At 41.0% G+C, this 25,989-nt stretch overlaps 1 protein-coding gene across 5 annotated transcripts; it reads right to left on the reverse strand.

The window, feature by feature from the left end:
- Window positions 1-3,848: 3,848 nt before the first annotated feature.
- On the reverse strand, window positions 3,849-24,016 carry LOC307042395 (uncharacterized protein). Of its 5 annotated transcripts, none has more exons than XM_079686256.1 (9): window positions 23,703-24,012; window positions 20,340-20,621; window positions 18,171-18,370; window positions 10,155-10,479; window positions 9,760-10,029; window positions 9,396-9,628; window positions 8,938-9,284; window positions 8,627-8,813; window positions 3,849-3,947 (listed from the first exon to the last, which is right to left on the reverse strand). In XM_079686256.1, the coding sequence occupies exons 1-8, from the start codon at window positions 23,872-23,874 to the stop codon at window positions 8,627-8,629; spliced, it is 2,016 nt and encodes a 671-aa protein (XP_079542382.1). In that variant the 5' UTR covers window positions 23,875-24,012; the 3' UTR covers window positions 3,849-3,947. The 5 variants fall into 5 exon arrangements, with proteins under 5 accessions (XP_079542382.1, XP_079542381.1, XP_079542383.1 ...); XM_079686255.1 differs by lacking the exon at window positions 3,849-3,947 and adding an exon at window positions 5,276-5,909; XM_079686257.1 differs by lacking the exon at window positions 3,849-3,947 and adding an exon at window positions 22,846-22,904 and having other exon boundaries at window positions 6,046-8,813; window positions 23,703-23,832.
- Window positions 24,017-25,989: the final 1,973 nt, after the last annotated feature.

Consider the following 25,989-nt stretch of genomic DNA (forward strand, 5'->3'; position numbering starts at 1 on the left):
TTTGGAGGTGCTGATCCTCATCCCAGCCGCTGCACACTCGGTTTCGAACCGATCCAGTGAGTGCTGAAGGTCGCAGACCGATGAAGCCATCAGAACCACATCATCTGCAAAAAGCAGTGGTGCAATCCTTAGTCCACCGAACTGCAGACCCCCTCCCCCACGACTACACCTCGAAATCCGATCCATGTATATTACAAACAGGATTGTTGACAAAGCGCAGCCCTGGCGGAGGCCAACCCTCACCGGAAATGTCCGACTTACTGCCGAGGACCCGGACACAGCTCTCGCTTTGGGAGTACAGAGATTGGATGGCCCTGAGTAGAGACCCCCTCACCCCATACTCCTGCAGCACCTCCCACAGTAACTCCCTGGGAACTCGGTCATACGCCTCCTCCAAGTCTACAAAACACATGTAGACCGGATAAGCATACTCCCAGGCCCCCTCTAGGATCCTTGCGAGAGTAAAAAGCTGATCCGTCGTTCCACGACCAGGACGGAATCCGCATTGTTCCTCCTCAATCTGAGGTTCGACAATCGGCCTGACCCTCCTTTCGAGTACCTTAGAGTAATCTTTCCCGGGGAGGCTGAGTAGTGTGATGCCTCTGTAATTGGCACACGCCCTCTGATCCCCCTTTTTGAAAAGGGGAACCACCACCCCGGTCTGCCACTCCTTCGGTACAAATGTGCCACAAAACCAACCAATGGATGAATAAAAGACCGTCAATTTGACCGTTATGTATGCTAGCAGCAACACACGGAGTTAACTACTTTATACAAACATGGGTTAATGATTAGAGGTAACTGAGTTATTTATTTTGTTAACGTTTCAGCTATTCTGTTTACAGTTCTGTTTTCACATCATTTAATACGATTTGTTAAAACACTGTTGTTTCTTTTGATTTGAAATATTATTTATTTAATTTAAATAAAAAGCAATGTTAATTTTGTTCAAAATGTGTTTAGTTAATTTAATAATATATGTATTTTTGAATCAAGTATTCATCTTTATTGTCTTCATTGTTAGTTTCCACATGCCTAAAACAACCTCAAGCTAAATCTAAAAGTTGATGGCTAAATCAGAGCGTTTGAGAAATTGTGCAAGGCATAATAGTCCGAATAGTCGATTAATCGTTTCATTAATCGATAGATTAATCTATTATCAAATTAATCGTTTGTTGCAGCCTTAATGTGTGGCACGAGCGAGAGAGAGACCTTACGTGTATTGTTGTTTTTAGCATCTGGTGCTAGCTAGCTGCACTAACGGATATAAGGAGCTGTTTAAATGAAAACAGAGGAGCGACATTTCGCCGACAACTGCGCCGAGCACTTGACTTTATGCAGGTAGCCAGACAGTGGGACATTGTACGAAAAGTCAGCACACTCACAGATAGTGCGCGCAACATGATTGCAGCGTCCAGGCAGCTCCCGCTCGAGCATATGCCTTGAGTTACAAATAGCTCCAACGATCCATCACAGTAGCCTCATCCCAATACCCCTCCTCGACTCCTCTCTTCCCCTCCTCCGGGACTTGACCCGGAAATCGATCAAGACACGCCATTTTGAAGGACGTCCCAATAGCTGAAATGCACACGGAGGAGTCGAGGAGGGGTGAGGGAGGAGACGAAAGGGAGGATTACACGCGAGCAGACTACGTGGAAGTGTTTTCACTACTCGCGTATAAAAGCCCCGCCCCCACCTTCACAGCTGGTCGATTTCAACAGAGGAAAACCGACAACTGGAAGGTGAGTGGAAAAGCGTCACATAAGTGCTCACAGCTCCATGGGAATTATTATGTGCAATTCATTTCTAAAAGGCTTCACATTACTATAATTATATTTTTATTTAAATGTAGGCTAAATTTTACACCAAAACGGAACACAAAAGCAGGACCAACCATCAAACATTGAATTCCTTGACTAACAAGAGAAAGATTAATTCATTTAAATAAATATTTAACCAGAAATGGGCCGGTTCTAAGGGGTTATTCAGTTAAGCCCGATGAGAGGGGATACAGCTGTGCGCATGTCATCATTAACAGACGTCGTGTAAGAGTGACGTTTGAGTGAACGAGGACATCCCAATTAATACCTGAGGACTCCTCTGTCCTCGCGTCACCTCCTCGTGTCTCTCACTCGCATCTTACGGAGGCGGAGCTAAGATGCAAGGAAGGGACGCGAGTGAGGGAAAGGAGGAGTCGAGGAGGGATATTGGGATGAGGCTAGTGTCTCTCCGCACGCACGCACACACACACACACACACACACACACACACACACACACACACACACACACACACCCACACACACACCCACACACACACACACACACACACACACACACACACACACACACACACACACACACACACACACACAATTATTGTATTGTATGAGAGAGGTTCCAGGTTGAATTGAGGCGAATATTTGAAATGTTCAGAGGTTGTTCTGTTTAATATTCATGAGAATATTTGTCATTGATCAAATGATAATAAACAAACATTTGCATAAAGCATATTTGTCCACTCATATGTTGATAAGAGTATTATAAACTTGAAAAATATCCCTCTAAGGAACAGATACAAATTGTGCGATTAATTTGCGATTAATCGCGATTAACTATGGACAATCATGCGATTAATCGCGATTAAATATTTTAATCGACTGACAGCCCTAGTATTTTTTCAAAAAAGCAGTTAGGCCTACTGGTATACGATCAAAACTTGTATCTAAAGGGTTAATTGTGTATCGTGATTAATTAAATCATTATGTAAATTAAACACTTCATGAAAAAATTGAGGACGAAATTAGAAAAATATTGATCCGTCATCATTTGCAGTTCAAATACAAATCTTTTATGTTAACATTCCCAATGTTACTTTTAACAGGGCATTAAGTGCAAATTGAAATTGTTTACAAAACATGAAAATATATGAAAAGATTATACAGATAATACAAAAGAGGACCAATTTTCTCAATGGCTGCCTACTCCACTCTCCCCCATCTAATAGAAGTTTCCAAAGATTTTTTAAATCATGCTTTTTGGTCACAATTTTTCACAATCTTGTAAACTGTGCGAAATACTCGATCAGTAGTCAAGAAGTGATCCCTCTGCATATCTGAAGTCAATGTTTCCATTCTTTTTTCTTTTGCCGTTTCCATGGTTTTCTCAGCTGCTTGATGATAGTATGACAATCTATGCTTGTGCATCTTCTTCCGAAGAGACTGCAGCTGTGCTGCTCTGGTTGCACCATAGGCTGTCACTTTAACTTTAGACCACTCGTCAGCAATATGTACCTGGCTCCCACCAGCCTTTGGCCCAACTGCTTTTATCTTCTGGCAGGTTAGACAACCAAGTTTTTTGTTTTGGCATATTAGCCATGGGTATTGCTTAGTTTTCTGTCTAAACATGTTAGATGTCCAGCATTCAGGGATATCTTGATCATTATTGCTCTCTCCCTGGTAACTTGGGCCGTCAGAATGGGATGCTTGTTTTTTCGGCACTATCTTCTTCAGCACTATCTTGCCCTGCTGCTGCTTCCTCCTCTCTTCTTCTTTCAACTACAAAAACAAAAAACGATAATAAAACTAATTTGCCATAATGAGCTGTATTAGGCCAATTGAAAAATAATAGTGTCTTAACCCAACATGTAGAATTAAGAATTATCAAACCTGTTCCTCCTCCAGCTCTTCGCTCTCCAGCTGTTTCATGTCCTGCTTCCTGGCCATAGTTGTTCTCTATTACCTCATTCACACCAACGGTGTTTCAGGGCCGGTTCGGAGCTGGAGCTTGAAAAGCACCGGGTTTTCCTGTTCACACCGCAGCGGAGCAGCCCTTAGCTCCGGAATCCGGATCGTTTCAAGCACCAAAAAATTGTCCGGCTAGAGCAAAAGCACCGCATACGTCAAGCTTAGGTCGAGGCGGGGGCAGGAGCAGGGGCGGGATCAACTCCTGAACAACAACAAAAAGCCCACTTTTTATCCAGTTTGTACACAACGATGGAGAAACTTAACAAGGGGGGGCAGATAGGTCAAATCCACCCAAGTGACCACAGAAGTGTTTTTTTGTTGCTAAATCTCTCTAAAAAGGTCAAATTTAACTTGTTTTGCTTCAATCTTGATACTTATTATATGTTGTAGTTAAACTTTTAGTCTTCCATCCCATCATTCAAGGGTGGTTTTCACTGTAAGTCATTTTTGTTTTGTTGGACGGACGCAATAATTTACATTTTTTTACTGTGTTCAATCTGAATTTACTTTAAAATAAAAACATCTACAGTGGGGAAAAAAAGTATTTGTTCTCCCACTTAACTCAACCCCATAGAAAATCTTTGGAGGGAGTTGAAAGTCTTTGTTGCCCAGCGACAGCCCCAAAACATCACTGCTCTAGAGGAGATCTGCATGGAGGAATGGGCCAAAATACCAGCAACAGTGTGTGAAAACCTTGTGAAGACTTACAGAAAACGTTTGACCTCTGTCATTGCCAACAAAGGGTATATAACAAAGTATTTAGATGAACTTTTGTTATTGACCAAATACTTATTTTCCACCATAATTTGCAAATAAATTCTTTAAAAATCAGACAATGTGATTTTCTTTTCTAATTTTGTCTCTCATAGTTGAGGTATACCTAGGACGAAAATTACAGGCCTCATCTTTTTAAGTGGGAGAACTTGCACAATTGGTGGCTGACTAAATACTTTTTTGCCCCACTGTATATTCCAAACACTCCAACTTGTGTTTATTAATCAAACAAATAAATAAACACAAGGATAATTATGTGTTATTGTTGAGTAAATAACAGTGTGTGGTTTAGAAAAAAAATCAAAATTAGGAGAAAACGATGAAACAATACAGATTTCAGTATTCTGAGCCCCTACTCTCCCCATAATTGACGGCAACAAAAGTCCTACATTATTCAATTAAAATAAAGAAGTAAAAACAATAAGTGTGGCTTGATATTGAGTAAGAAAAAGGTTGATAAACGCTGTGAGAATGGATCTGCGGAGAGCATTTTGCCGCTATCCCAACTCCTCTATTACCAACGTTCGGGGAGCTCTATGCAAGTCAATGGGACGCCCTGCCCGTTGAAAACTGACTTCCAAGGGGTACCCTGTACGTAATAGAAAATACATTTTGTTTTTGAAATTTTGATTGAAAATACTTTTTTCCACTTAACATTAGATAGTTTACAAATCTCAAGTTTCCAAAATGTAAAGTCCCATAGTACTTTAACATAGAAATTAAAATAACTTGTAAAGTAAGGATAAAGGACCAAAAAAAAACAAATTCTGAAAATATCAGTGACAATTTTTATTACATTATTTTATTTATTACAATCTCAAGCTTCTGTGTGATTTTTTTTTCTGATTTTTCCTGGAACTGTCTCAGATTATTTTTCTGGAACTGTCTCTGAATTTCTGGTTACTGGCTTTTGTTATTATTGTCGTCATGTGGCACTAAAGCTGAGAGATCGATGTCTTTGTTGATATTTACAATGTCGTCTAGGTTTAGATACTGGGTCACATCGTGCTAGGACTGCTGAGCTGGAAGAGGAGGACGACCCTGGACTGGCTGCTGGGGTGTTAGCTGCCAAGGACCTCTGATTTGCTGCCGAGGAGGCTGAGAAGGCAGTTGGAAGAATGCAGCCTGGCGAGGAGAAGGAACGTAGCCCTGAGTAGAAGTGCTGGCTGGCTGGAGGGTATGGTACTGCTGCTGTTGCTCTAAGTTGTACTGCTGGTTCGTCTGCTCTACGTAGCCACACTCCTGGAATCTCCACACTGATGCCGGAGGTGGATTCCTAGGCCACTGGCTGGGACCTGGCTGGAAATCTGCTGACGGTGAGGAGGCAGCTCTGCTGGCGTAGTAGTAGGTACCGCTGGGGAGGGCACTCTCCTGTTGAAGTTGGCTGACTCTTGAGTAGGGATGGGTATCGTTAGGATTTTATCGATACCGATATTGCTTATCGATACTCTTATCGATACTTTTCAATAATTTGGTGCTCAAATTTATAGACATGATCACAAGATGTGAAGATTAAACAACAGTCATTATATTGTAATTTATTTTTATTTATTATTTAATGTAACTTGTTCAATGTCATACCAAGCAGGTACAGTGGGGGAAAAAAGTATTTAGTCAGCCACCAATTGTGCAAGTTCTCCCACTTAAAAAGATGAGGCCTGTAATTTTCATCCTAGGTACACTTCAACTATGAGAGACAGAATGAGGGGAAAGAAACCAGGAAATCACATTGTAGGATTTTTAATGAATTAATTGGTAAATTCCTCTGTAAAATAAGTATTTGGTCACCTACAAACAAACAAGATTTCTGGCTCTCACAGACCTGTAACTTCTTCTTTAAGAGCCTCCTCTGTCCTCCACTTATTAACTGTATTAATGGCACCTGTTTGAACTCGTTATCAGTATAAAAGACACCTGTCCACAACCTCAAACAGTCACACTCCAAACTCCACTATGGCCAAGACCAAAGAGCTGTCAAAGGACACCAGAAACAAAATTGTAGACCTGCACCAGGCTGGGAAGACTGAATCTGCAATAGGTAAGCAGCTTGGTGTGAAGAAATCAACTGTGGGAGCAATTATTAGAAAATGGAAGACATACAAGACCACTGATAATCTCCCTCGATCTGGGGCTCCACGCAGGATCTCACCCCGTGGGGTCAAAATGATCACAAGAACGGTGGGCAAAAATACCAGAACCACACGGGGGGACCTAGTCAATGACCTGCAGAGAGCTGGGACCAAAGTAACAAAGGCTACCATCAGTAAAACACTACGCCGCCAGGGACTCAAATCCTGCAATGCCAGACGTGTCCCCCTGCTTAAGCCAGTACATGTCCAGGCCCGTCTGAAGTTTGCTAGAGAGCATTTAGATGATCCAGAAGAGGATTGGGAGAATGTCATATGGTCAGATGAAACCAAAATAGAACATTTTGTTAAAAACTCAACTACACGACGTGTTTGTAGGAGAAAGAATGCTGAGTTGCATCCAAAGAACACCATAACTACTGTGAAACATGGGGGTGGAAACATCATGCTTTGGGGCTGTTTTTCTGCAAAGGGACCAGGACGACTGATCCGTGTAAAGGAAAGAATGAATGGGGCCATGTATCGTGAGACTTTGAGTGACAACCTCCTTCCATCAGCAAGGGCATTGAAGATGAAACGTGGCTGGGTCTTTCAGCATGACAATGATCCCAAACACACCGCCTGGGCAACGAAGGAGAGGCTTCGTAAGAAGCATTTCAATGTTCTGGAGTGGCCTAGCCAGTCTCCAGATCTCAACCCCATAGAAAATCTTTGGAGGGAGTTGAAAGTCTGTGTTGCCCAGCGACAGCCCCAAAACATCACTGCTCTAGAGGAGATCTGCATGGAGGAATGGGACAAAATACCAGCAACAGTTTGTGAAAACCTTGTGAAGACTTACAGAAAACGTTTGATCTCTGTCATTGCCAACAAAGGGTATATAACAAAGTATTGAGATGAACTTTTGTTATTGACCAAATACTTATTTTTCACCATAATTTGCAAATCAATTCTTTAAAAATCAGACAATGTGATTTTCTGGATTTTTTTCTTCTCATTTTGTCTCTCATAGTTGATATATACCTAGGATGAAAATTACAGGCCTCTCTCATCTTTTTAAGTGGGAGAACTTGCACAATTGGTGGCTGACTAAATACTTTTTTTCTCCACTGTATGAGTGTTTGACAGTGTATCTCTGGAAGGGGAGCGGTAATTAGGGGCAGTTCATAAATCCATGTAAACATGACCATTATTCAGTTAAAACGAGAAGCTGCGTGCGCACCTCCTAAACCGGAAGCTCTGGTCGGCTAACCATTATAATCCGTTTATTGCATTTATTATTTATAATTGTAATGATGGATTATCAGTAATCATTTTAAAGTTACACAGAGACATTGGATTAACCGTTGTTATGCCCTTGAACACAACTTTTGATCACAAAACAGCACAGGTAAGAAATAATTATCATCATGGCTACGTAAAGTGAAGTTGTTTTCTTGCTCTTTCCTGGCTGCTAGTTCAGTGAGTTTTGGTCGTGCAGTGATGAGACCTATACCAATGGAATCTGTGGAATCTCAGCTGTCATGTGATATGTTGTTTGTGCAGATACAATGAGGTAGAAAAGATTGCTTTTGCCAGTTATGTGCTAAAGTAGCCGTTAGCCCGTTTTGCTAAGTGTTGATTTAGACTCTTGGTGTTGGACTTCTGTTCCGTGTAGGTAAAATGATTACTAACGTCTGTTAGCTGAGTTTCTTCCCGTTAAGTGGGTATGCATCATTAATAGGTTGTTAAATGTTAAGAAGCCTTGAGACACTGTTTCTAGCAAGATGTTGCATCTGCCCCTATAGTCTGCCCCCGGGAGTCTCAAAATAATAAGAGAGCTGTTAGGAGAGATGACGAGTGGCATTCACAGTGGCCAATCAGAGTGGTACTCAAACCGGATACGTCACACGGGATGAGGGTTCCCAACCAACCAGAATTGTTTAAAATAAGGAAGTAGCGTAATTCATATACCGATAGCAACACCATTTGTCCAGCGGCTTAATGGTATACCAATACTGTCCAATCAGGTAACGGTACTGACTTAGTACCGGTTCTCGATTCCCATCCCTACTCTTGAGTAGGTGGCAGATGTGCAGACTGGGATCACAGCAACTGGCCTCTGCTGCTGCGGCTGTTGCCACTGGAATGCTGACGGGACATCTTCTAAGGGACTGATCTGGTCACCAGCCGCTTCCCGCATCCTGAACTGTCTGGACACCTTCCGGTAACTGGAAAGACAAAAATAAACAGCATAGGATTAATACAAGCTCAAATTTAGCATGCAATAAAATGTGTGACATCAAATAAATGAATTTTAAATGTATGCAATTTTATGCAATAGTATATACTTACTGGTTAAGAACTGTGGTGATCTCCTCATACGCAGGTTCCAGGCAGGCATCATGCAGACGATCCAGTTCGGTTTCCAGGTACTTGCAGAAAGGAGTGGCCCTGTTGACTTGCTGCTCTCGAGTGATGAACTGAACTAGCCTATCTTGGAGATCACGGGATGCTCCGGTAACTCTCATCTCCATGGTAGGAGACTTGGGTCGGTCTTCAGCAGCTGTTCCTGTCCTGGAAGGAGGTCTCGGTGTAGGGTAGCCAGTGTACTTCTTGGTGGGCTCCCTGGGTTCGTCACTCCCAGCCAGCTCACCCGTCTCAGCCAGGGCCAACTTGTCCTTAAACTGCAAAGACAAAAACTGAAAACAAACATTTAGTACATTTGAAAGTTATATTTGGAAACAAAACATTTGGAAATTGAAAATGTTCAACAAAGTTCAGTTTTAATTTAATTTCAATGATATACTCACACTAGCTGGTGTATCCTTCTTGTGACGTCTGATGTGTGGCTTCATGAACCCAAAGACCCGACGGATGAACTTGTCACGGTCACTGTCATTCTCACTGGCAAGGATGGGGTCTTCCTCGTCACCACTCGACAGACCATACCCGAACCTCTTCTGGGATTTCTTCTTGGTTTGGCCCTCCCGCAGCTTCGAGAATCGAGTCCTCTGTGTGTGGTACCATTTCTGAATTGAATGATCTGCAATGATAAATCAAAACAAATAATTAGTACAATCATTGAAATGTTCATTGACAGCAATGTATGTCAAGTATCTTAAATAGATTTCAAATATTTCAAAGTAATTGAAATGTAAAAATGGTTATACTTACAATTCACCCCGTTCTCCACAGCCTTTCCCTCCCATAGTTGCCTCCTTAATGCCTTGTCTTTGTACTGTTTGTCCTTCATGTCATACAGTAGCTTGTTACTCTCCACCCAGCGAGCGATTGCCTCCTCCTGCGCCTCTGTGAAGCTGTATGATGCACCAGGGGGTGGGTTCTCATTCTGGGCCTTGCCTTTCCCTTTGTCGCCCTTGCCCACTTCAGGCTTGGACTTGGACTTGGACTTGCCAGCAGGGAGGGCGGGGGAAGCTGACTCATCTGAAAAGATACCAAATGGAAAACAAATGAAGTACATGCAGGACAACAATGTATGAGAATATATAACAAAATCAATAACCCCTCTTGCCCCCCATCCATACCAAAAATAAGTTATAAATATTTACCTTCATCATCCGAGGATTCGGGCTGTCTGTTAAGAGGAGGAGGGGGAGAAGGTGAATGCTGCCGAGACTCTTGGGACTGCTGATGAGACCCCCTAGACTGCTGATGAGACCTTTCAGACCGCTGAGGAGACCTGGAACCCTCTGGGGACCGCTCTGGAGTTTTACTTGGACAAGGACTGACATCTTTCTTGCATTTCCTCCCCTTTCTCTCTCTGGTTGGAGACTCAGTGCTGTCGTCTTGGACCTCTAAATCCTCAGTTTCCTCTGCTTTCCTCTTCTGAGTTCTGTATTTACCAGCCAGCTTCTTCCGTCTGCCTCTCCCTACCTTGGGTGGCATGTTAAAGTTGACTTTACTGTGTGTTCTGCTCCCAATAATCTCCGATCAGCAATTTAATTTACCACGTGCGGCCGAAGATTTTATACCATCGGGAGGACACGTGACGTGACGCCTTCGTGACCTAGTTCGAACGTATCGTACTCTCAATACGCTATCAAGTCATATTACAGGATAAAGGGAATTCAGAAAAACTGCCCTTGCCGGTGTTGTGCCGAATTATGCACCCCCGCCGTGAAATGCACCCCTTGTCACGGGAACGCGTATTTGAAAATGAAACGTTTACACCTTAAAACGATGCTTAAAACAAAAAGTAAACGTTCAGAGTTTTCTTTAATGGTAATTTTCAGACTGAGTCGTTTAGTGGTAGCTCATATAGTCTTGATTCTTGTGGTTAAACTTTTCACTCCATATTTGGATGGTTGGGGTGTTGCAATATACGTTGGCCAGGGGGACATTATTTGTTGACGCACAGGTGGCCCGAGGGGACGAAATGAGCCGAGGGCATGAGCGTCAGTTCTGAAGTTAGCACGGCTAGGATTTTGAATTGTATCTTGTGGAACATTACAAGTTAAGTACGTGAGAGTAAGATAGAGTGTGTCCGTGTCGTTATTATCAGCATAGCACACAATACATATTGAAACATGGTGTGTCAAATCCTGGATTTTGCATTTATTCGTCACTTATTTTTCAGTTATTATTTTAATTTAATATGTTTTTATTTAATTCTGACGTCCTGTCTGTATACACGTGCTTTAAAATGTATTCTTTAATTTTAAATATTTGTCATAATAATCAAAATATATGTTTACAAATGTGACATAGTCTTTGTCAGCATATTTTTGCATTTTAAAGATTACTCTTTTACCTTTTTGTGTTAATTATTCGGGTCTAAATGAGCTAATGGATTTTTACATCAAGTGCTTGAGGGTGGGATTAATAGAAACATATTTTTTGGGGGGGGGTTGCTTTTTACAGCAGGCCTGGTTAACACGATATGCACCCCCTTGCTATCTATGACAATAAACATGTCACATACATGAAACTTTCTCCATTTATTAGTACTAGTCCTACAACTATACCCTCAAAAGTGCTTGAGGGTGGGATTAATAGAAGCATCTTTTTTGGGGGGGCGGGTGCATTTTACGGCAGGCCTGGTTGCTAAGATATGCACCCCCTTGCTATCTCTGACAATAAACGTGTCACACACATGAAACTTGCTCCATTTATTGGTACTAGGCCAGTGGTGCCGAAATATGCACCCCCCCCCCCCCCGAAAAATATGCTTTTATTAATCCCACCCTCAAGCATTTTTGAGGGTATAGTTGTAGGACTAGTAGGTCACAAATAAATGGAGCAAGTTTCATGTATGTGACCCTTTTAGCATCTTTTTTGTGGGTGCCGAAATATGCACCCCCGCCGTGAAATGCACCCCCCCAAAAAAGATGCTTCTATTAATCCCACCATCAAGCACTTTTGAGGGTATAGTTGTAGGACTAGTACCAATAAATGGAGCAAGTTTCATGTATGTGACACGTTTGTTGTCAGAGATAGCAAGGGGGTACATATCGTGGCAACCAGGCCTGCTGTAAAAAGCAAACCCCCCCCAAAAAGATGTTTCTATTAATCCCACCCTCAAGCACTTGATGTAAAAATCCATTAGCTCATTTAGACCCGAATAATTAACACGACAAGGTAAAAGAGTAATCTTTATAATGCAAAAGATGGTGACAAAGACTATGTAACATTTGTAAACATATATTTTGACAAATATTTAAAATTAATACATTTTAAAGCACAAGTATACAGACAGGACGTCACAATTAAATAAAAACATATATTAAATACAAAAATTAACTGAAAAAGAAGTGATGAATGAATGCAAAATCCAGGATTTGACAACCCAACCATCAAAATACAGAGCGAAAAGTTTAACCACTAGAGTCAAGACTACATGAGCTACCACTAAACGACTCAGTATAAGTCTGAAAATTACCATAAAAAAAAACGCAAAAATCACAAGAAATCGAGAGGGACAACATAGAATAGCGGACTATACGTTTCATTTTCAAATGCGCGTTCCCGTGACAAGGGGTGCATTTCACGGCGGGGGTGCATAATTTGGCACAACACCGGAAAGACGGCCGGCAAAAATCAACCGACTGTGTGAACGTGAAAATTAATAGAATATCTCCTCCCATCTTCAGAGCAATCTGACTAATATAACATTAACGTTACGAAAGCTTACTTAAATATCTGCCACAATATAAGTAACCGGATCAAAGTAACATTACGTACAGTCTGCGGCACTGTGAGTGCAGACTTCAATGTGTCCCATTATCATTCATATCACATCATAATGTATCATATATTTCCTTATCTGAGTCAGCTTCTCGAGCCGTATCTGGCCGTGCAACACTTACAGTGTCACATACTGTATGCAGAAGTATTATTTTAAGCAACACATTAAAAGGTAGGGTAGGTAAGAATGGAGAAACCAGCTCGAGTGCGCTAGAATTTGAAACTACGCAGCCGAAAAAAATCTGCCCCTTCCTTCAGACTTCCTTACAGAGCCCCTCTTCCAACACACACAAACGCGCACATGACCAATGAGGGCACGAGATACGTTTGTGCATGAGATGGAAGGCTGACAGGCAGGTACGCCGGCTAAAATAATTGGTTGTGCTTTTTACAGCGCCACGGCTTCCACAGATGACATTTTATGCATTTATTGTCAAAGCATTTAATGTATTAATTGCTATCGGGATGTTAAGAGCATTCCATGGAATATAACAAAAAGTGTTTTTGAAGTGAATTACCTACCCCACCTTTAAGTTGACGAAACACTTGAGTCAAATGTAATTAAAGTCAGATCCACTCGTGTCTTAGAGGGGCCAGTGATATCATAAAACTGTTAATGTACGCATTCAAACACTTTTTTTTTTACCAGCTGTTCTGTATTCACCTTGCAGGTGCAACTATGTTGCATTTATCCTCCATAAAGTGTTTAAGTCATGGATTTTTTAAGTTTAACTTCTTCATATTTGTCTGATATTATAGTTCACTTTTCATTTAGGAAGTATGACGCTGCGCTGTCGGTACGCTTGTCCATGTTTGTGATTGGTCAAATGTTGCTAACCCGCCCCTTTCATGTGAACTCTAAGCCGGACAGAGAAACCCTGGCGTGTAGGGGTGTAACGGTTCACAGAATACAAGGTTTGGTATGTACCTCGGTTTGGGGTTCACGGTTCGGTACGGGTTCGGTACAACAAGAAAAAGCAAAAAAAAGTCCCAAATGCATAATTCCAGGTTTGTTTTTTATTTATTTTGAACAAGTGTAGTGCAAGTTTCAGTTTAAAAATAAGGAACTCTAACATTTTGAATAATTAACTTTATTACACAGTTAAAGGTCCCATGTCATGCTTTTCCGGTTATTGCCCGTCCCCTTGTGTGTTATGAAGGTTTTTATGCATGTAAACGGTCTGCAGAGTCAAAACCCTCAAAGTACACCCTGTAGCGAGTAAAACTCTAACACAGTCTATGCTGCCCCAAAACGCCTCGTTGGAAATTTCTCATTTTCCATTGTTTACTTCCTGGGTACTCTGACGTGGGGATACCCAGAATCCACACCCTCTGGCAGCCTTTCACGAAACAAAGCTTCCGAAACCTTTCAGCGATTCATGCCGGATATGTACAGCGTAGGGCGCTGAAGAACGATGCTGGTCCTACTTTGTTTGGACCAGCGGGAGATACACAACCTGTAAGTATTCATTGTTGTTTGTGTATTTATGATGTTAAAAACAAACAAGGCATCTACCATGACTGTTTAAATGGGTAAACGTTTTTCGGGCTACTACGTTGGAATCGAGGAGAAATGCTCTCCACATACCCATGCTCACAGCGTTATAAACCTTTTTCTTACTCAATATCAAGCCACACTTATTGTTTTTACTTCGGCTGTGAGTGTTTGTGTGTGCTCAGGATGAGTTTAGCTTGTTCTCGCTGTATCGCCGACACGGAAGCCTGTCTGCTCCTCGTAGCAGCTTGCAGCAGCTTGCAGCTGAGCTGCGAGCAGCAACGAGCCTGTCAACGTCCCGACCAATCAGAGCACACTGGGCTCCCAGGGAGGGGGGGGCAGGAGCTCCAACAAGTCGTTTAGGACAGAGAGTGAATACCGGTGAATACATATACTTTACAGAGATGCTGTATGAGAAACCAATGTGAGTTTGGAAAATTGCACAGTATAAATCTATGTTAGTATACTTCAACAATGGAATTATGATCGGTAGAAATGGGACCTTTCAAAACAAACCACAAACAGTACCACACACACTCAGATGGCCATATTGTTTATAATGGCTGATGTCAAACAAAAAGGTTCAATACGCTATAAAACTAAAAAGAATGTCTTGAAAATATTACAAAATAAATAATAAGATAGTGTTTCAATCACTTTCAATACAAGCCGGGGTCCTCTACTATTGCATAAGGGCGCAGTATAAACATATGCCAAAAGCTTCCGTTATTTATTTTTCTCTCTCGGCTTTCATGTCTATTGGCTTCTTAAAAACAGCGGGGATAAGCTGTTGAACTGCTGTTGTCTTTTGCCGGGCTCCGGTGATTGCCAAATCTGGGTGATGCCTTCTGATATGATTTAGCATGTTTGGCTTGTGTTACCATTAGCATACCGCACCGCTATCGAACAACGCCGACACACCGTCCCCGTCCGATCCACCACTCGCACTCCACCGTTATTGTAGTCCACAGGGAACCCGAAATCCACACAGCTGATTTAAAAGAAGCAGGTGGGTCTTCTAGCTCCTGTGTGTTATCTGAACTCGCAATACTAACTTTTCTTCTTTTTGTATTTTGTTTGTGTTGTTCAAGCCCCCAGGAAGTGCGCCGGACTCTGAGGAAAATATTCCTTGTGGCCAAACGGCGGTACTACACTGGGCCCGGAAGTCGCTGGGCCCGGAAATACTTTTTCCCATTGACTAACATTGGGAAAGAGACGTCTGTAAATCGTTGGATAATTTTTTTTAAACTAAATAAACTACCCAGTATGGCCAATGAGCAACTCTCATAGGAATGAACGAGGCCCCGCCTGCCACGCTGTATCCAGTTCTTATTATATATCCATGGTTTTGTTGTGTTTTCTTCTTCTTCTTAAATGTGTTGTTTAAGGGCGGCTGGCAAACAGCATTTAGGCACAATACCACCCCCTGGATTATATATAGTGTAGTGGATAGTGCTGACTGCTGAATGACAGACTTTTTTCCCACTCGTAAAAAAAAAAGGCGTATTCGTCGTGTGACTGTGTTACAGCCGCTGCCTTCCTGTGGCTGTTAAGGCTGGTAAACCTGTTTGTGTGTGTGTGTGTGTGTGTGTACACCTGAGCGGCGCAGTTCCTCCGACGTCCCGCCCTCGCTGCATCAGAAGAGGTGATTGGATGAGACGTCATCCAATCCCCGCCCTTTCCGGCACATCTCCCCGGGGGGAGTAGTACAAAGGCTGGGAACGGAGATCATTCTGGAGGCTCTGTGTAGGGAGACAGACGCCTCTAGCCTCGTGATACTCTACTGTGTGTGTTTATACTGTTAGCTCCCCCGTAATCGGTAGATACTTAGCAGAGTGCAAGTAGTGTGTTGTGCCTCTCTTATTGTGTAACGTTGTGTAGGATTGTTAGCTTAGACCCAGGTGATTAGCACCTGTTGATCAGCTGTTGTTATCTGTTTAAAACGTGTTAGCTTAGACCCAGGTGATTAGCACCTGTTGATCAGCTGTTATCTGTGCAAAACGTATTAGCTTAGACCCAGGTGATTAGCACCTGTAGACCAGCTACAGCTGTGTGTGTGCAGCTTTCCTCATTCATATTTTGTACCCCGTGTAACGGGAGGGTTTGTTTCTTTATAAACTTCCTTTTGAAGTTCTCTCCTGCTATAATAAAGCCACTTATAATTATTACCAATACCACTCTGGTCGTGTTATTTCCCCTTGGTTCCCCTAGCCCAATAGGGAACATAACAGACTGCAACCGTGACGTCCGAACCGTGACGGTACGGGAGAAATACGGATACCGTTACACCCCTACTGGCTTGAGTTACCGAGTTGATAACCAGCATCGTGGGACCGCTTAGCGAGAGCGCGTTTGTTTTGGGTTAGGTAAGCCGGGTAGCTCAAACATGCCCAGGGTATGTTGAACTGGATTCGTAGTACAGGCCTCTGGCGGCCGGACATCTTCTTCATAAAACTAATAATATGGCGTAATAATCGGGCAGTTCGATGTGTCTAACCATAAGAAAGTATCTCGTGCAAACGAGAAAGTATATCGTGCGCACGAGAAACACAAATAGGTTGCATTGCTCAGTCCCAGAGGTAGCTGCCTGGTCAACATTCATCCAGATGAAAAAAGTGCTGCAAATAATGGCCTTGTCACTTGTGTAATATGGAGATCTACTTATTGGTGTAAACCATTTAAAACCTTTTCAATTCAAAGTTATGCCTTCTCGGCAGCTTGAACCCTTCTCGTGTGGTTCAACAATTCATCACTACATCCGAAATTGTTCCCACATGCTTTACAAGTATACGGTTTCTCACCTGTGTGGACTTTCATATGCCTTTTTAATGCTGACATCTCAATGAAGCTTTTATCACAGGTCATGCAAACATACGGTTTCTCTGCTGTGTGGATTCTCATGTGTCTCTTAAAATCATGGTTATATCTGATTTTTTTTCCCACATGTTTTACAAGTAAACGGTTTCTCATTTGTGTGGACTTTCATATGCCTTCTTAATTTTGACATCTCAATTAAACTTTTCTCACAGGTCATGCAAACATAGGGCTTCTCTCCTGTGTGGACTTTCATATACCTTTTTAATTTTGACATCTCATTGAAGCTTTTCTCGCAGGTCATGCAAAAGTAGGGCATCTCTCCTGTATGGATTCTGATGTGACTGTCAAAGTCAATGTTAAATCTGAATTTATTTTCACATGTTTTGCAAGGATATTTATTCTCATGGATGGACTTTCTATGAAATCTCTTCCACATGTTTGGCAAGAATATGGCTTCTCATCCGTGTGGATGGTCATGTGTCTTCGCAATAATGAAATGTACTTAAAATCTTTCCCACAAGTTTCACATTTTAAATTATTTTTCACTGTGCAAGTATTACGTTATCCCGCAGGTCACGCAAACATAGTGCTTCTCTCCTGTGTGGATTCTCATGATGTGAATCTTAACTTTACAGTTCAATTCGAATTTTCTTCCACATGTTTTGCAATTATATTTCTTCTCAGCTATTTGGAATTTCATATGCCTTTTTAATTTTGACACCTCATTGAAGCTTTTCTCGCAGGTCACGCAAACATATGGCTTCTTATCCGTGTGGGTGGTCATGTGTCTTCGTAATACTGACATGTACTTAGTTTCACATTTAAAATTATTTTATACAGTGCAAGTATTACGTTGCATGTCTGACAAGTTAGCCTTGTTTACTTTGTTCCTTTTGGTTTTGTGATGTCTTTTGTTTATTTCTGGATCTGCAGTTCTTGTTAACCCTGCGTCATTAGAATTGTGAGAGATGAGCTGCAGATTACTTTGTGCTTCTGATACCACAACGCTTATAACTGGCATGTTGCCTACAGACTCTTTTGCACAAGTCTGACCGCTGTGCACACTCACCTCATCAGTAAGAGTCACCATGAAGACATCTGTCTCCTGCTTTAGTTTAAGCTGCTCTTCCTCCTGACTGGTGCAAAGTTCATCTTTAATCTGTGGAGACTCTGGGTCCTCTTGGTCCAGACTGGAGTTCCTTTCCTGACTACAGAGCTGCTGGTCAGTGAGAACCTCCTCCTCATTACAGACATGTTGCAAAGGGAGCTCTGGAGGGACAGAAAATAAACAAAGTGCTGTTTGTGTGGTGTTAGGGAAGCAAATTGCATTCAATGCTGGGCAATGGTGTTAAGATCAATATCACAATATCAAGACAACAAACCAGACTATAGAAATGCATTATGCATAACATTTATAAATAGATTTTATAAAATTAAAATAAAAACATTAGGCCACCAATTTTTTAAACTATAACATATTCTAACAATGTCTATTTTAACTGCTGTGCTTTGTGATCTGTTGTTGGAGATCTGAATGTGAATGAATAAACAGAAAATAGCTAACGAGAGGCTTTAACCATAATGAATCCCATTCAGATTGTTTTATAATTTGTAAGAACTTGATAGGAAACTATAAAATTCAGAGAAATGTTGACTGTGTGACTGAAACTTGGGTGCGCGTCCCGATGCTAACATTACCCCCCGCTGAGTAAGTATTAATAGCATTAGTTGTATTGTTAAGGTACAACAAAGAATATCCATTAATTTCAGCTCACTTTTAGCTGACTATTTTAACTGTTTATTTATTACATTTTTGGATTCTAGAGCCACATTCCTGCATCGTTTCTGAACATCTTTAGATTACCACTGGATTAAGTTAACGACCAACAGGTGTGTTCAAAGATCATAGTGTTTCCACGGCAACGCCCTGTCAGTGAAGGAGAGACAGCCTCTCAGAGAATGTATTGACAATATTGTGCTGCATTATTGCATCTAAGTAAAAAACTGTAACTCCAATCCGCTAAATCTCCTACCCAGAGTATTTAGGATACCAGATGAACACCTGATGACTCTCGTGTTTGCTATATGTACAAGTCCGGTTGATTAAATGAGCATGTGAAGCCGACAATTGAGCGGCCCAGACCAAGCAAGGAGGCAGAACGTACAAAATACAACCCGGTGTGGGCATTTATTACATCATAAACATATGACACAGCCTCAATCTGCTGCCCACGTGAACACAGTCACCAGCCACCACAAGGATCTCACACACACTACCAGCCCCAAAACAGACAGGGCAACAGAGCCTAAATACACACACACACACACTAATCAGCAATTAGACACAGGTGGGGGGGGGGAGGAGACAACACAGGGCACCAGATGCACACAATCAGCCGTAACAGACATGGGGGAAGGGGAACACTTTTCAGAATAAAACCAGCAAACAGAGACAGACAAACTAAAACACAGACAGATGCACCAACTACATACACTTCGCCACCAACAAAACTACACAATCCGTAACGGAGGCCGAGATCTATGGACCCAGAGATCACCTCCGTTACAGAGCATATCGGTGCGGCCGGGACAAATATCCCTACATTATGATCACCAGAGTATGAAAAGTGAAAATTGTGTCCATCCGATCAACAGTTGGAAAGAAAACTCAGAAAATGTTCCAGCTCCTCTCCCCTCTAGCCGTGAAGTTACCACTGTAAATCTTAACGAGCTCTCCCATACACACCCATTAAAAAAAGTGAAACACTGTGAAATGTCAACAAAACGTAAGCTGCGACTACATGAGAACCGTACTAGCTATCAAAAATATCCAAATAGTCTAATAAAGTCCATAGTCTCGAGAACCGTTTAAACTTGTAATTGTTGTCCTACGTTAAAGTGTGCGGAATCTGTATGGGGTCAAAGGGGTGTTTTTGATCTCTGTTCAAATGGATTTCCCATTCATTCCTATGGAGCAAATGATCGCAGTTTTCAGCGAATTTGCGGGAAAACGGCTAGGCGAATCTCTTATAAAAGACATAGCAACCCGATCACGGTTATTCCGAAACGTTTTGATGTGTTTTTTGTGTGTTTAGTGTCAACGCTGCCAGACGAGTAGCATGACAACATTTGTGGCGGAAGAAGGAGAATAGGGTGAGATAAGTATGTTGAATACTATACTGTGTGTGGCTTTGCCGGTCACACAGAATAAGAAATTATTTTATTGTTTGTTCCACACCTGTTCTGTGCAGTTTTATCTGAGGCTTGCCTACAGACTCTTTTGCACAAGTCTGACCGCTGTGCACACTTTCCTCATCAGTAAGAGTCACCATGTAGACATCAGTCTCCTGCTTTAGTTCAAGCTGCTCTTCCTCCTGACTGGTGCAAAGTTCCTCCTGTTCCTCTTTAATCTGTGGAGGCTCTGGGTCCTCTTGGTCCAGACTGGAGTTCCTTTCCTGACTACAGAGCTGCTGGTCAGTGAGAACCTCCTCCTCATTACAGACATGTTGCTGAGGGGGCTCTGGAGGGACAGAAAATACACAAAGTGCTGTTAGTGTGGGGTTAGGGAAGCAAATTGCCTTCAATGCTGGGCAATGGTCTTAAGATCAATATCACAATATCAAGGCAACAACAAACAAGACTACAAAAATGCATTATGCACAACATTTAAAAATAGATTTTAGAAAATAAAATAAAAAAACATTAGGCCACCAACTTTTTTAAACTATAACATATTCTAACAATGTGTATTTTAACTGCTGTGCTTTGTGGATTTTAGTGGGAATGCTGACAGAGCATTCTAATCGAGAAACTCTCCAGACTTCAACAATCTTCATGCAACTTCAACTGCTAACTGCTCCTTCATACTTTCACACATAAACCTCTAACTTTAAAATGTTACACATCTTTCTGACATTGTGTAACACAACTTTTAAATCTGATTCTTACTTTTAGAGATATTAAACATTGTTCAGACCTTGGTAAAGAGGCCTTCTTCAGATTTTAGAGTGTGTGATGTCACAGCTAGAGTAGAGGACAGATTTAATTTTGCCTTCATATTTTCTTTTAAACCTGCCATAATTCCCAAATTCTACATTCCTGAGACATAATCTTTCATGAGAAACGTAGGAAAATATCTCGTAGCTTGAAAAATAAAAAATAATTAAGCAAAATAATTAAACAAAATGCCTTTTGAGGGCATGAAGTGACAAAAACTTTCAACATGTCTCCATTAAACCCCATTGTAAGTTCAGCCTCATCTTTCCCCACCGCAGCAGCCGCACACCTTTAGTTAATCTGACAAAAAGGCCACATTATTAACCCGAAAGTACACAAAAAGTACACTTCAGATGCTCAAGTTCCTTGACATGCTTCACGCTTTGAAATTTCACTGATATCTGTTACGGTTCTTCAACAAAACGTCCACATGTAAGAGGTTTATCTCTCATTCAGAACAATGAAAATGCTTTCCTCTCACTGATTAAATCATCACCATGGAAACCTCTGATCTCTGGACACATTTTAGCTCAAATATAAACACCTGTGTCATGGAACACGATGATGTCATAACTCCATTTTCATTTCATTTCAAACCTTTATTTAACGAGATTGGTCCCATTGAGATCATAGGTCTCTTTTTCAAGGGAGACCTGCAGCATATAGGTTCCACATGAAACATAAAACAATAAAGGACATCATACATTATATTTACAGGATACATTTACATAGTTATAGACATTTACAAGTGCCCATAGTATCAACAAGCATTTCATTTAGCCTAGCTTTAAAAACATGCAGAGGAATGAGATTGCTCAGTTTCAATTCTTGCTGAAGATTGTTCCAAGCAAGTGGAGCTGTGCACATAAAAGCTGTCTTACCTAAGACAGTCCTTGCTCTTGGCACATCAAACAATACTACATCATGAGATCTCAGACAATAGCTGCTTGTAACTCTCTGTGTTATCAGAGAGCAGATATAATACGGGAGTTTACCCAACAAAGCTTTATAAATAAACGTGTACCAATGACTGAGCCTCTTTACAGTAAGTGATGGCAAACTTTCCTTGGTATACAGGGTACAGTGATGTGTAAGTGCTTTACAGTTTGTGACAAATCTCATTGCGCTGTGATAGGCGGCATCTAACTTGTTCAGGCAATAGGCAGGTGCATTCATATACAACAAATCACCATAGTCCAGCACAGGTAAAAAGGTCACAGTGACTAGCCTTTTTCTGGCCTCAAGTGAGAAACAGGACTTGTTTCTGAAAAAGAAACCTAGTCTAACCCTCAGCTTTTTAAGCAGGTTATTGACATGAAGCTTAAAAGTAAGACAATCATCAAGCCAGATACCAAGGTATTTGTAACAACTGACATGCTCAGAGCAGCAGGCGTCAGATAATGGTTAATGGACCTGCGCTCAACAGCTCTACGTTAATTATGGGGTGTCATCATATGCCGTTTCCATGGAAACGCATCCCTCGCCATAAAACACGATGTAGCTGTAACCTCCAATGGACACGGTCCGATCGTCCCCCAAACTTCGCTTGTATATCACCGGTCCATGCCTCAACAGCTTTAGGCCAAATCTGAGATCTCACCATAGGCTGTTGCCATGGAAACGCATCCCTCGCCATAAAACACGATGTCGCTGTAGCTCCAATGGACACGGTCCGGTCGTCCCACAATCTTCACCTGTATATCACCTCTCCATGCCTCAACAGCTCTAGGTCAAATCTGAAATCTCACCATATGCCGTTTCCATGGAAACGCATCCCTCGCCATAAAACATGATGTTGTCGTAATGCCTATGAAAAGGGTCAAAACAGCACCACACTTCAGATAATGGTTAACGGTCCATCCCTTAACAGCTCTACTCAATTATGGGCTTTCATCATATGCCGTTTCCATGGAAACGCATCCCTCGCTATAAAAGACAATGTCGATATAACTCCATTGAAAATGTTCAAAAAGTGCTCAAACTTCACATGTGTGCTAACAGTCCAGCCGTGAAAACATCTACGGGACAGTTTTGAGATTTCTTCAAATACCGTTGCCATGGCAACACAATGCTCGCCATGAAACACGGTTTTCGCATAAATTCAGTGAAAATGCTCCAAACGGCCCAAAACTTCACAGGTTTGGTAACGGTGCAGCCATCAATGTATCTAAGCAATTACGGGATGTCATCAAATGTCGTTGGCATGGCGACAGATCATTCGCCATCAAGTTGGTTCAAAAGTTTGCAGTTCAAATATTCTGCTGCTTTTCCAAGCCTTTTTTTACTTTCTTTTCTTCTCTCATCACACATTCAAGCCCCCAGTGTTCATGTATAATTTCAATCTAAATTCTTCACTTTCTTCTTACACATTCAATTTCAGCATAGTAGTTTAGCGTCAGTTTTTCAGCATAAAGCATTCCCAATAGCAATTTATTCAGGAATTGCATTCTCTAGTTGTGATCTGTTGTTGGAGATCTGAATGTGAATTAATAAACAGAAAATAGCTAACAAGAGGCTTTAACCATAATGAATCCCATTCAGATTGTTTTATAATTTGTAAAACCTTGATAGGAAATAATAAAGTATTTTATCGTTTGTTACACACCTGTTTTGTGCAGCTTCATCTGAGGCTTCAAGACGGTATCCAATAATCTGCACTGACGACAAATCTCCTCCTCGTATGCTGATAAAGTTTGAGAAAAAACTCCAAATATTTCATCGGCAGCTGCAGCTAGTCGCTCGTTGATAACACTTCTCAGTTTCTCAACTGCAGCCATTTCTACTGTGTGAAATATATGGATGTATGAAGAGACAAAAAAGCCAAACCAACTTTTATTTTTCTCGTTGGCATAAACTACACAACTTCCGGTAGAATGTTCTTCTTCGTTGGTTTAGGGAGTGGTTCTGCACTGATAGTAACATTACTGCCATCTACTGGATTGACATTCAAAAATACATTGTCCCAATCTCCCACAATAACTAATAAGGAAAACAATAACATAAACTACATGTTCCCCAACACTTGTTCAGTCAGTTGCATGAATAACCTTTGTTTGACTTTCGGGTGAACCTTTTCTCACAAGTGTCACATTTGCAGTTATTCCTACAATAAACCGTATTTTATTTTTATTTGACTGTATATTTAATTTAACATTCTGTTCTTGTATATCTTATTCTATTTACATGTATATATACTCCTAAATGTACGTAGTCCCTAACAACACTCTGCATTATTTAGTTTATTGTATTTATTTATTGTACTTCTGACATGTATATATAGATTACTTGATCAGCATTACTTGCACATTGGTTGCAACATAACCTTCTTATACTCTTTTCTACTGTTTCTTCTTGCACTATTTGTATTTGTATTTTTTGTATCTGTTTTATTGTGCTATGTCCTATACAACTACAATGTTGGGGGAGCTTGGGACTTCATATTTTCAATGCCATTTTCTACACTATAGCTACTGTGCCTTTGCATTTTGAATCTTTGAATTTGAAACGCTATTCCCCGGCAGAGGTGTGAAGTATATTTAATCAAGTACTGTAAGATTTTTCGATACTTGTACTTTACTTGAGGATTTCCATTTTTTTCTGGAGTAAATTCACAAGCTACCCTGCAGAAAACAAAGTGATTAAGATTAGCTGCACCTTTACCAGCTTTGACTAACACTTTAATGCATCAATAACTATTATTAAAATATATGATATATATTATTCTGTAAGGGGAAATCTGCATAAGCTCTTTTACTTTTGTACTTTTACTTGAGCAAACTTTGAATGCAGGACATTAACTTGTAACAGAATATTCCTACACTCTTGTACTTCTACTGAAGTACACAATGAGTACTCCTCCCACCTCTGTAAACCAGTGTGGGACCTTGTGTAGATTTTTTTACTTTAAGAAATCATGAAACTCCCCATTTTAAACATTTGTTCATGGTTCCTGATCAGTACTGGTCTTCTTGTGAATTGCTCTGCATGGCTTTCGACTCTGTGAGAGTTGTGAGAAAGGTAGTGGACACTTTGGTTGGGACGAATCTGGGCCTTTTCTGTCAGATTCAGATTTTAATATTATAACTGAGATGTTGGTTAGTGGCAGTGAATCTGTTCAAATTTAACATGGGATTTTTATTGAGGCCATTGTAACCTTGCTGTGCTATTTCAACATTCATTATAATAAAGGAAATTAGCCGGCTCTATTTAATAGCTATCATTAACATGATTCATATTTTTTAAGCCATTGCAAATACAATGTTTTAAATAAAATAAAAAACACATTACAAGGGTGGAAGGACTTTACATAGTAATGTGTGAACACTTTTTTATGGAAAACCTTAATCAGAAACATAGATAGATGTTTTTTATTTAATTGATAAGCGTCAAATGAATGTACCGGCTTGGAAAGTATTCTCCTGTAAAATGAAAATTAGAACTTTATGTTGCATGAAAGGAAAGCAATAAGATGCCATCTGAGAACCATTTTGTTTTTTATTTGAAATTGTTCAAGATCTTACTTGTGATTCAAATGCAATCTCTTATTACTGTTACCACAGAATAAGAAAGTATTTTATTGTTTGTTACACACCTGTTCTATGCAGCTTTATCTGAGGCTTGCCTACAGACTCTTTTGCACAAGTCTGACCGCTGTGCACACTTTCCTCATCAGTAAGAGTCAACATGAAGACATCTGTCTCCTGCTTTAGTTCAAGCTGCTCTTCTTCCTGACTGGTGCAAAGTTCCTCCAGTTCCTCTTTAATCTGTGGAGGCTCTGGGTCCTCTTGGTCCAGACTGAGTTCTTTTCCTGACTACAGAGCTGCTGGTCAGTGAGAACCTCCTCCTCATTACAGACATGTTACTGAGGGAGCTCTGGAGGGACAGAAAATAAT

This window comes from Notothenia rossii (assembly GCF_949606895.1).
Source record: "Notothenia rossii genome assembly, chromosome: 6".
In the NCBI taxonomy this organism is placed as follows: Eukaryota; Metazoa; Chordata; class Actinopteri; order Perciformes; family Nototheniidae; genus Notothenia; species Notothenia rossii.